Source organism: Heptranchias perlo, chromosome 30, assembly GCF_035084215.1.
Source record: "Heptranchias perlo isolate sHepPer1 chromosome 30, sHepPer1.hap1, whole genome shotgun sequence".
NCBI lineage: Eukaryota > Metazoa > Chordata > Chondrichthyes > Hexanchiformes > Hexanchidae > Heptranchias > Heptranchias perlo.
In genome coordinates, this window is record NC_090354.1 from 6,658,691 (window position 1) to 6,671,115 (window position 12,425).

Here is a 12,425-nt window from a genome sequence, read left to right on the forward strand (position 1 = left end):
ACCCTCGATTTGTAAATTCATGTAAACAAGGATCAGTGGGTGATCAGACATTCTATTGAGGACGGTGGTAGAAAGTGTGAGCCACTTTTTAAAAAAAAAGTATAGATCTTTTAACTCCATGCTTCTATGCTTTCTTTGTGTTTACGATAGGAAAATATTTTGCACCCAGCAACATGTTAACCCGACTGTGGGCAGAGTACAATTTGGATCGAAAAACCTCCAGTCAGACAGTGAGACACTTGGCTTTGGCTGTTTGATTGGCTTTTCACATCTAAGTTACCTAATCAGGTGCCCTGATCAGCACAGATCTACTGGCAGGTGAACTTGTTGTAGGGTGTACAGTCATTATTCAAGCATGTTTGTCAAAGGTGTCAGTCCTTAAAGGGTTAACAACACACTGTATCCGGTCCTGACAACTAAACCCTTGCAGACCCAGTACTGAGGCACTAGAAACAATGGGGAAAGGGTGCGAGGGGGGTATGGCACTGCTTTCAACCCTCCCCTCCATCCCCCTTCTCCCAGCAGAAGGACCATATTCATTCAATAACTGTCTAGTCGTATTACATCAAATAGAGAGGTCCAGGAGTGGTGTGATAGTCTAGAGGGTTTGGAAAGATGAATGCTCCAAATTCTTAAAACAATATCAACTCTTCCTCGAAATGGACAAGTATTTCAATGAAACAGAACCGACGAGCACCACTACAAGATAACAAAACTCTCAAAGGGAGCAGGAGACAATCCCGCCCAGCGTGCGAGCTGCACTTTAGCAAATGTACACGTCGCGGTTCCATTCCTCGATGTCGCTCTGTTTCCTGGACAAGACCTCGTCGTCGTTTTGCCGGTAGCGGTCTCTGGCTTTCAGCCGGCTCCTCTGCTGTCTGTTGTGGTTGTCGTGGTCCTGCTGCTCCTCCTCCTCCTCCTCCTCCTCCTCCCACGACTCCTGCCGCTGGACCTGCTGCCGCGTGATGCCACACCAACGGGCGCCAGTGCCATGGGCGTCCTCCTGGTCGTCGTAAGGGTCCGTTTCCATGCAGGAGTCCCCCGGCTCGGTGTAGGCCGAATCCCGACTGCCCTGCGTCTCCAAGTCGAAGGTGTCCTGGCGGGACAGACCGCGAGAGATACTCCTTGGGTGATGGCCGTACTGAGGCGCGGAGGAGGACAAGCGATGGTAGGACTGTTTGGCAGAATCGTTCTGATAGTCATGCAAGCCTGTCCGATCAGGTGTCGAACAGTCATTGGTTTGCTCTCCATGCACTAAGTAGGGACCCTAGTTAGTAGCAGCACACCATGCAGAAAGAATGGGGGGGGGGGGGAGGGCAGGAAAGAACAAGTACAAGTTAGTGATTAACGACAAGCAGTCTCTTACAGCAGATTATTAACGCGGATCAGCAGCAGCAAGGAAATACAAACAATCCCATCAGTGCTTTCCTTTAAGTAGTTAAGTATGAGCACAATAAGATGTTAAAAAAAAAAGCAGCTTTGTTTTAGCAACATCAACATGAACTCCGACTGTTAAAATGTTTATGAATTAAGTTCCAATTAGGCTGATTGGGAAATAACTTGATATCACCCCTGCATTCAAAAAAAACCCGACAACTTAAAGAGAGGGCCACTCTCGTTTCTGGCGGCAAGTTGCTGGACAAAATTACTGAGGATTGAAAGAGTAGGAAAAACCTTGGCAGATGAGCTCAGTGTGCCGTAGCAATTAGGGTCAGGTCTGAATCCGGGTCGGAACTGGGGTGAATCCTAATTCGGTCGGCTATATCGGACTTACTCTTCTCCTCTTCTCTCCTGAAGGCGCCGACTCTGACTGGGTTGCAGTTCCACAGATGCCGGCCAAGCTCCAGTACCTCACTCAATTCTCCACGCACGGGCCCAGACAATGGGGAGCTGGCCGACTACTTGACAGTGGAATGCCTTCAGCGGAGAACAACCCTGCCCACACCAAGCGCTCTCTCCAGTGGAGGTCACCGGGGAGGAGCGGCAACCAACCCTGGCTGAATTTCTTTGCCCACTGACCTCACCCAGGGGTGCTGTGGCACGCCCACTGCCTCCCTGGCTGAGGTCAGCTGACCAGGGATCATACCCGAGGCCTCTGTGGCCATTGATTGCAAACTTTTACCAGCTGCTTGAAATTTGCTTTGATTTTAACAGCAGATATTACACCTGTATGGGTCTAACCAAAAAACACTCAACGCCTTTTAAATGTGTAAAAACAAAATTAAAAAAAACAAATTCTGGAAGCGAGGGGTTTCTGAATTATTAACTCAACTTTAACATATTATAATACACTTCACAGTCTCAGACCAACCAAGGAAATTCAAAGCAGCAGGTTGTGAACATTGTAGCCGGTTCTATGGGGTATACATTTGATCTTGGTTGTAGTGCAAAGCGGGCGATACCCACTGCAGTTTAGAAGAATGAGAGGTGACCTCATTGAAACATACAAGATTCGGAGGGGGCATGACAGGGTAGATGCTGAGAGGCTGTTTCCCCCTGAGCTGGAGAGTCCAGAACTAGGGGGGCATAGTCTCAGGATAAGGGGTCAGCCATTTAAGACTGAGGAGGAATTTCTTCACTCTGAGGGTTTGAATTTTTGGAATTCTCTCCCCCAGAGGGCTGTGGATGCTCAGTCGTTGAATATGTTCAAGGCTGAGATCGAGAGATTTTTGGGCTCCAGGGGAAATCAAGGGATATGGGGATCGGGCGTGAAAGTGGAGTTGAGGTCGAAGGTCAGCCATGATCTTACTGAATGGCGGAGCAGGCTCGAGGGGCTGTATGGCCTACTCCTGCTCCTATTTCTTATGTTCTTATGGCGAATCGCAGCCCGTTCTACACTCTGTCCGATTTCCTATTACATTCAAAAAGAAAAATCGGGAGGAATGTAAAACGGGCGGCCGATTTGCTATCGCCCGCTTTGCGGTAAGACCTAGGACGAGTATATACCCCACTGCGTCTGTTATTTACAACTTTCTGAGCACAACCCTCTCTCCCTCCCCTGTAATAGTTGACATAAAAAGAAGAAAAAAATCACAAATGCTGCAAATTGGAAACAAAAGCAGAAAATGCTTTAAAGGCACAGGTGGTCCGTCAGTCAGTCAGGAAACAGTTGGACCTATTAGCAACTGTGACGATCAAGTGTTGAGCTGTCGTTCTCCTTCAGACTCTGCACGTTTCTAGCATTTTCTGTTTGTTATTTCCTCCCCCCCCGTGGTACAGATGCTTTTACATAACAGGTTTGGCCAGGTGTGGATCTACTCTCTGGGTTTCTCTGGGCCAAAAAAGGGATGAATTTCCTCAGGTCGAATGGCTTGACTTTGCCCTTGACTTTTCGTGTGTTCTTCTGAACATACAGGACTGTTACTGACTCTAAGTGGGCAATTTTAACCTAACTCGCCAGGCGGGAATCCCACGGGATCAGGAGGAACGCCGGTTTGACTTCAGCAGAGTGTAAAATCGGGCGCGGGGGTGTGAAACCAGCATTGCACCCGATCCCGTCAACTTTCCCGGTGGGTGGGTTACGTTAGGTTAAAACCACCCCCTTTTAAGATTGTTTTCTTTCAATTTTTTTGTTTTCTCCCCGCAAAACTAATTGGAACTTAAAGGACACATAGGCAACATATCAGTGAGCCACAAGACAAGAACTGAAAACTGCCTGTTAATGTTGTAAACTTTGTAAAGAATTAGCTGTCGACAGAATTGTAATGCACCTGAACGTAGCCCTCATGGAACAGGTCTGCAGGCAACTTGCAAATCACTTTGCTCAGAGTGTGTACGCGAATCCAACCAAAATGCTCAATTTTTTTTTAGCCAATTGCTTCTGCTCCCATATAACCAGGGATTGTAGGATTTAATTTTTATTTCTGAAGAGGGGTTAAGTGCATGTTCTTTTTACTTTTGGACTGTTGTTGGTATTTTTGGGGGTTACTGGACTCAGCCCGCCTAAGTCCTGTGAGCGGGAGGCTTCACTTCCTTTGGTAAAGCAACAGTTGACGCACTCACGTAAAACTCTTCTGCGCGGAATTGTAACGCAGCCGTTAATCAGTTTAAAATGTGGCCCCAAAAAAATTTCATACATCTCATTAACCAGCGCACTGCCAGATTGACAGTCATTGGGGGCTGGTCTTTACGGAAAAATGAGAGGGAGAAAAATCCTGCAATCCCCAGCAACCCAATGTTTCAGTGTTTATACAGTAACTCCTGATAATTTCAATTTTTTTTGTACGGAATTAAGCAACGTGACCAACACAGCAAAGTGACAATTGACTGCTAAAACAATTGAATGATCAGATGGAGGATAGTTAAGATCATAAGCATATGTGTGTTTAAGGGGAAAGCTAGATAAATACATGAAGGAGAAAGGAATAGAAGGATATGTGGACAGGGCGAGATGAAGCTCTTGTGGAGCATAAACACCGGTATAGACCTGTTGGGCCGAATGGCCTGTTTCTGTGCTATGTAATTCTATGTAGATAACTTGAACTGAGCAATTTGGATCTAAGAGAAGTACACTGTATAACTGTGATTTTCTGCAGGATTTGCCTGATCCCCCTGTTGTAACTTTGGCAGGGCCCCTGGAGAAAAAATGGCCATTTTTAGCTGTTTACATTTTTTCTCTGGAAGGGGGTTCATCTCCTGTCAGAGATCACCCGGAGATATTCAAAGTGATGACTCTCCAGATTCCACGCAACAAAGGCAACCTGTGAAAAATGTACAGTCAGCTCAGCCCGCAAGTAAAAATGATCAATGCTAAATTAGAAATTGGTATGCATTGCACCTGTAAATCGGGTGCAAACTGTACCAATTTAGCTGTGGGACGGCCTGTGCCTAATCTGTGTAGGCGTTGGTCCCACTGCCAAACTCGTGGGGCCCATTTTTTAAGGTATCTGCAGGCAATAGGCCCCTTGAATTTGTAAATTAGTGGCCTACCGCCCGTTAAAGGACTCCTTTCAGAAATTAGTCACTGATGAGCGGGGCAGGCCTCGGGCCTCTCGAGCGGCCCCCAACCAAAGGTAAGCGCGGTACTTAAAATTTTGTTTTTCTTAAGAAACAGCGTCCGGTGGATCCAGGAGGAGCAGGGCTACAACTCCAGAGTCTACAGGGGTCATGATCGCAACCCCCCCCGCCCCCCCATTAGCCTCTTCCGACCCCCCTCCTCACAGGGCTTACTGGAGAGCTGCTGCCGGCAAGGCAGGCGGCCCAAAGTTGACGAGTTGCCTGCAGAGATGCGACCAGCTTACTCCAATTATTCAGACCAGGCCCGAGAACCAACTATCAATCAATCCTTGGGCCTCGTAAGCTGCCTCCACGTCTAAGCCCGACAGACTAATTTCTGCCCCTATTTTTACCCCCCAGCAAAGAAGCAACTTTCGATGAAGGTGCTTTGATTTTTCTCATTAAAAACAGGCCTGCGGGCCTGTTCCTGTAGCCGTGATATAGATAAATTCTAGTAAAATGGTCATAGTCTTGCAAATTGATTTTGCATAGGCAGCTGCACCTAACCTGCATTTTACAGTACAAAAAGTTTGCAAGCAACCTAAATAAAGTCTGTCTTTAAAGCATATGTCTATGCCCCCTATAGGATGTGTTTCACCCGGTAGAGAGGCTCAGAACAGATGGTGCTATTCCAAAACAGGGAGGGAGAGTCACCTCCAGGCTCCTCTTGAGCACGTCCTGCTAGCTGACTCAAGGGTAGACCCTCTACTCTCAGCCGCAGTACACACGTAGCCCTGGGAGACCAGATGGGAGAAAACAATGAGTGAAAAATTACAGCATAAATATCCTGAAACGACAAGTTTCTCATAACGACAAGTTTCTGGTCACCCTATTATAGAAAGGATATTATTAAACTAGAAAGAGTGCAGAAAAGATTTACTAGGATGCTACCGGGACTTGATGGTTTGACTTATAGGGAGAGGTTGGATAAACTGAGACTTTTTTCCCTGGAGAGTAGGAGGTTTAGGGGTGATCTTATAGAAGTCTATAAAATAATGAGGGGCATAGATAAGGTAGATAATCAAAATCTTTTCCCAAAGGCAGGGGAGTCTATAACGAGGGGGCATAGATTTAAGGTGAGAGGGGAGAGATACAAAAGGGTCCAGAGGGGCAATTTTTTCACTCAAAGGGTGGTGAGTGTCTGGAACGAGCTGCCAGAGGCAGTAGTAGAGGCGGGTACAATTTTGTCTTTTAAAAAGCATTTGGACAGTTACATGGATAAGATGGGCATAGAGGGATATGGGCCAAGTGCAGGCAATTGGGACTAGCTTAGTGGTATAAACTGGGCGACATGGACATGTTGGGCCGAAGGGCCTGTTTCCATGTTGTAAACTTCTATGATTCTATAACTAAAAATGACACAAAAAGAAGTTACAGCGGTGCTGACTGAAACAGGAATAAAATAAGATTTGGGAAAGATCAGCTTATTGTGAAAAAAAGATTTTGCTATATACAGATTTTACTCTAAGTTTAAACTTCCAATGTTATTTTTAATGTGTTTCCCTTCTTTCCTGACGGCACCGACTCAGGTAGGGAGAGACAAGCCTGGGGAGGGTGCCGACTCCTGTCGGGGCAGGTCTACAGTTAGAATCACACAACTTTATACTGAGTCCAGAATTGTTCTTGGCTTAGACCTCACTGGTGAAGCTACCCGTTCCTTGCCGGCCACACGTAACTTTTGGTTTGGTGGCTTCCTAAGGCTCAGATTCATCTGTGCGCTATTTTCTGGTTAACACAAACGCATCAAACTCCTGTGAATGCTATTTTAAATGGCGGTGAGCCTTTATTAAAATAGCACGCACAGGAATTTGACAAGTAGAATGCACAGGGAAACTTCAAACCTACTGTGTTCTGTGAAGGGTGTTTACATTACTCGCAAACTGTTGCAAACCCCATAATTGTTATTTATCTCAAATTGATAATACCAAAGGAGCACTAGTCTGTTCTCTGATGTGTCTATCTGCCAACACCTAAACTCTTACCCTAAATGTTCTGTGATATTTGACATCCATATTATTTTGCTCCGAGGGTTTTAGTGCTCCAAGGTCAGGATATTGCAGTTAAATTCTGAGGTTTATCCCAGTCCCAATCCACAGGGTTGAGATTATCACTGAAAGCAGTGGCTGTGCATACTGTATACACAGAATCCAAGAACTCACTGAGCAAACCCAGAACCAAACTGGACTGATGCAAGGCATCACATGGGTCCCTGGAAGAGATATATATTGTTTAATTTCTAGAATTCAAGCAATTTTCAGTAATTAGAATAGATATCGTCCATTCACTCTAATTTCCCACAACATAGCAGGAGTCAGAGAGAGTCTCACAAGTAGTTCCACTCTATTCACAATCTCTTTAGCACGCATTTCCATTGCAGTTATCAGTTTAAGACTTACAGGCAGACCTCGCTTCCTGGCTGTTAAAATTTTAAATGCTTTGACAGCTTGGGTGGGAGTGTCTGCACTCTCTAAGCATTTAAATCAACTTTGCCTAAGTTTAAAAAGTACTCAGGAGGTCTGAGAGACCCTCTGAACACTAACCAAGTATGACAGCATATTGGAATTCCTCCAGGTCTTATATAACCTCTCTCTGGAGTCAGCATGGAACTTGACTCCTGAATTATACTGGAATTTTAGCCAAGCTGCCAAGTGGAAACTGCTTCTCAGTGACACTAAAGTCAGAGTGTAAATGCACCTTTAATGTCCCTTTGCCTTTGGAGGATCTTCTAACTTCGCTTTACGATGTTGCGGGTTGAGGACTTAACTAATGGTTTTACGATGGCTCAGTTTGGTGTGGCTAAGGAGGGGTCAGGGTTCGCTGGCCTCTTAACGTAGCACAGACATTTATTTTTTTCCCCCAAATACGACTTACTTGAAGCTGTGCAGTCTGTGCATTCCAGCTCTAAACACTAGCTGGGAATGTGCCTGAAGTAGAAACGCTGGCTCACACTTCACATGCCGCTCAAACGCACAGATCACAAATGGAACAACAGAAGAACCACAAACTATGTCATAGACAAGAGGGATTGCCCATTACTGAAGAAAAAAAAGTGGACCTCTCTTAATTGTGGCATCACTTTCTTTTCTTGTCATATGTTTTCCTGACAAAAAAAAGCATGGTTAGCTGACGTCAGCATGCAACGACACTCTACTAAAGGGGCTACAAACTGAGGCAGGAGTTTGGAAGAACGGTTTAAAGTAACACCACCACTGTGCTCTCTCCTTTCTGTACGTTTCATGGCTAGACTGCATCTTCTGCTTCCGTCTGCTGTTTTGCGGCTTCTCTGTCTCCGTCGTCCCTTGGGCCCCAGAAGTCAAGGTTACGCTTGAGAGAAGTGAGGACTTGTACCTGTAAGTTGGACACTGGCGCTGGGCTGGCAGCTAAGGCTGCCGTTGCCATGGTGCGGTTCAAAAGAGGGTTGGGGGGATTGCTGCTTTGAGGGTGGGTGGCCTTCCAGTAGGCTTCAAGGTACTCGGCTAGATGCTCACAAGCGTCTTCCAACTGGTTCTCATCCAGAATGATATCAAACAGTTCCTGTGATGGGAAGAAAAAGAGTTAGCATATGATCAAAAGATTTTTTCCTTCCTCCCTCAACCTCCCATATCTTTGCTCTCGTTGAAAGCAATGGTCTCTATAACAGGTGGCCAACCTTTTTAACACCCAGGCAGCAAGTTCAAAATTTATCTCCTGGAGTCTTCAATCCAGTTTTAGTCACCATACTTTTGGGAAAATATAGTGTATTCGATTAACAGGGTGCACTGCAGCAACTCGCCAAGGCTTCCTCAACAGCACCTCCCAAACCCGCGACCTCCACCACCTAGAAGGACAAGGGCAGCAAGTGCATGGGAACACCATCACCTGCACGTTCCCCTCCAAGTCACGCACCATCCCGACTTGGACATATATCGCCGTTTCTTCATCGTCGCGAGGTCAAGACCCTGAAACTCCCTACCTAACAGCACTGTGGGAGAACCTTCACCACACGGACTGCGGCGGTTCAAGAAGGCGGCTCACCACCACCTTCTCAAGGGCAATTAGGGATGGGCAATAAATGCCGGCCTTGCCAGCGACACCCATTTCCTGAGAATGAATTTAAAAAAGTACTGGAGAAGATTCAAAGCTCTCCATATGACTCAAAGTCGGTCAACTCACTGCTCGGTGTAGAACCGAGCGTACAGATCAGGAACAGCCAGGGCTGGATCCTGAGCCTATTCTGAGTTAGCTGGACTCTGGAGGTGTTACAATTGGCTTCAGTTAAGGGAGGGAAAAAATCAGCTACAGTTCCAGCTCCTGAGTCACCATCAAGTTCCCCGCTGCCAGAAAACTGGTGTGGATGGGTGTCCAGCGCCACCCTCTGATCACTGATTACAGCATTGTTTTGGCCCATAAAAGTTAGCTCTGCTCCTGCATGGCCATGCTCTGAAAGTGTCCGCGCAGCCCACTTCCCAAACCGAACGCGTGCCAATCACTGGGGATATGGAACCAAGGCGGGTCAAATGGAGTTGAGATACAGATCAGCCATGATCTAACTGAATGGCGGAACGGCCTCGAGGGGCTGAATGGCCTACTCCTGTTCCCGTGTTCCAATGAATGCTGGAAGCTGGGGCCTAAGAGGCGGTCACTGCATCCAGCATTCAAACAGGGCAAATGAGGGAAACACGGTGGAAGCCTGTGATTTGTGTGTGCCCACCTATATACAGGCGAGTGAACTTCACTCTGCTAGGTTTGCCTGCCAGAAAGCAGAGTGTGGCAAACCGTGGAAACAGTGGAGTGCATCCTTGAGCATATTGCACTGAAAAATTGGCAGGACGGGGCTGGAGAGCCTAGGTCTAAATCCCTAAAAAGTTCATTAGTCCCTCTGCAGAGAGGAAAATGGCTGAATGCCAAGTATGAAACAGTACGTTCACTGTCCTGGCCTGGCACATGTTGGTGACCTCTGTTATGCAGAAAGGTGATGCACCACTGCTGCTAAATATGCAAAGGAGGCACTACCTCATTCAAGAAGTGAAGACAGCATCAACTGATCAGAGGAGCCTGTACAACACAAAGAGGGGCTCACCAGTGAATATGACCAGAAAACAGCAACACAAGACACACATGGACTGGAAAAAAAAAGCAGTGGTCGTTAACGATATCTGCAAAAGATGCTGCACTGATAGACAGATGAACTGTCAGCAGGGTGTAGCAAGTAAGGCAGATGTGGAAATAGCAGCTCACGAGATGCAGTTCAGTAGTTGGCTACGCAGCTATAGAATGCTGCACAAGTTCATCATTAATGTCCTAAACAGGCTAGAAATTTTACGCTGGATCTTTTTTCTACTCCTGTTTTGGTGGAGGAAGTTCTCTGAGCAGCAAACGCAGGACATCTGCTCCTGTCAATACCCAACATTTTGCACATCTGTTTTTTCAGAGAAATGTTGGCCCCAGTAATATCAGACTTCTTCACAGGCAGGTGCACAAAGAAGAGACTGCAGGAATGAGGCCTAATTAAAAGAGAACCTGGGCAGTATACGTGCACTTCTGCTCAGAGAAGCCCCTATCCCTCTGAATGAGAGATACTGACCGGAGGACACTGGGCCAGCTTGTCTGATGCCACCATCTGTACATTCAGGTGCTTAGCCTGGGACTTCCCTCGGGACTTTATCAGCCGCTGTAACACCTGCAGCCAAAAAAAATAAATCACAATATAAATCTCACCACAACATTTTAATACACAGTAACTCCTCACTGTATCACTCTGATACACAGATGCCCCTCACTATGACACTCTGACATACAGTAATCTCCCTCAGTATAACACACTCTGGTATACAGTAATCCCTCACTATAACGATAACTGATTTGAGACATGACATGTGGTCAGTGTAGCAACGCTTGGGAGGGAAAAGGTGACTTTGGACCTATGGTTCCCAAAGCTCTCCACCACTGGCGGTTTTCCTCATGTAATTTCTGGGTCTGTTGTAGACTCATTGATAGAGATTAATTGTTATAATTAGTCAACAATTCCATTATCGTTGTATCATGCGACCACCAGGATGGTAAAAGGCGAATTAGATGGAGCTTGGTCTTATTTCGTCCAGCAATTCCTATAATCCTATTTCTAACACTCTAATACACTGTAACCTCTCTATAACACTCTGATACACAGTAACCCCTAACTGTAACAATGTAAACATTTCTTGACCTCTCTGACTGAACAATTCATAGAATCATAGAAGTTTACAACATGGAAACAGGCCCTTCGTCCCAACATGTCCATGTCGCCCAGTTTATACCACTAAGCTAGTCCCAATTGCCTGCACTTGGCCCATATCCCTCTATACCCATCTTACCCATGTAACTGTCCAAATGCTTTTTAAAAGACAAAATTGTACCCGCCTCTACGACTGCCTCTGGCAGATCGTTCCAGACACTCACCACCCTTTGAGTGAAAAAATTGCCCCTCTGGACCCTTTTGTATCTCTCCCCTCTCAACTTAAATCTATAAATTAACAGAAGATTATGGAATATATACACATGCTAGCAACTGCTTAGACTGCCCTAATGAATTTCAATTAGGATCTTTACAGTCAGCATACAGAAGAGACTTGCACCTTCAATCTGGGGCTAGATTCATACCCACACCCTAGATGTAAAAAGAATGGATTTTGAAATTGTGTATGCTCTTTCCTCCAGGGGCCGTACAATTACAGATTCACTGCCATCAGTGTCATAATCTTAATATAAATATAGATATGCTCCACCAACAATGTATTATCAATGTGACTAAGGATAGCACTTTCTGTTCAATTTGAAATAGTCCCCCAAAGCCCATGTAAAAATAAATACACAAAAATAAGTTTGTTACCTTTATATATATATATATAAAAAAAATCAAACATTCTACTGTCACTTCTCAGTGACAAGCCTTCAAGACTTTGCTTCTCCCTAAAGATGAGTGGTACCTCATCCAACATTCACACGTGAGCCTTGACAGTGAGCACTGGAAGGCCATTCAAGGTTGGAGCACATCACTGCCTAGTTTGGTCCTGTTCTCAGCCAACATCCAAACATGTGTACTTCCCAGCAAGGCTTGCTGAATAGCCATCAGAAGCAAGAATCCTGGGCAATGTTCTCTTCCCTAATCCAGGGGTGCTGCAGCCATTGTTAGTGCCCCTACCATCATCCCTGGGGAGATCAACTAACTCCGGCATGTACCCGGGAATGAACCTGGGAAATTCCTGTCTTTTATACTTCAGAGATGGCATTTTTACCTCTAAGCCATCAGGGGAGCAAGCACGCCCCTTCTGACAGTAAAGCGGTCGCTCTGGGTTGCTTCACAAACCTCCTTGGAGCTGGGTGAGCAGCAGCATCATGGAAGGCCTGAATGCAGGCCACCTGCCAATGCTGTGTACCGCTGAGGGGGTTTGGCCGAGTGGAAAGAAATTAAA

General features: G+C 46.0%; 1 protein-coding gene across 4 annotated transcripts in view; it reads right to left on the minus strand.

Annotated features, from left to right (window-relative positions):
• Positions 1-656: 656 nt before the first annotated feature.
• Positions 657-12,425, minus strand: part of cacnb1 (calcium channel, voltage-dependent, beta 1 subunit) — a 188,995-nt gene continuing 177,226 nt past the window's right edge. For all 4 annotated transcript variants that reach the window (XM_067968801.1, XM_067968798.1, XM_067968800.1 and 1 more), the window contains 3 exons: positions 10,559-10,654; positions 8,344-8,529; positions 657-1,267 (listed from right to left, as the gene is read on the minus strand). In XM_067968801.1, the coding sequence (XP_067824902.1) occupies positions 764-1,267; positions 8,344-8,529; positions 10,559-10,654 (786 nt within the window). In that variant the 3' untranslated portion in view covers positions 657-763. The remainder of the gene's footprint in view (positions 1,268-8,343; positions 8,530-10,558; positions 10,655-12,425) is intronic.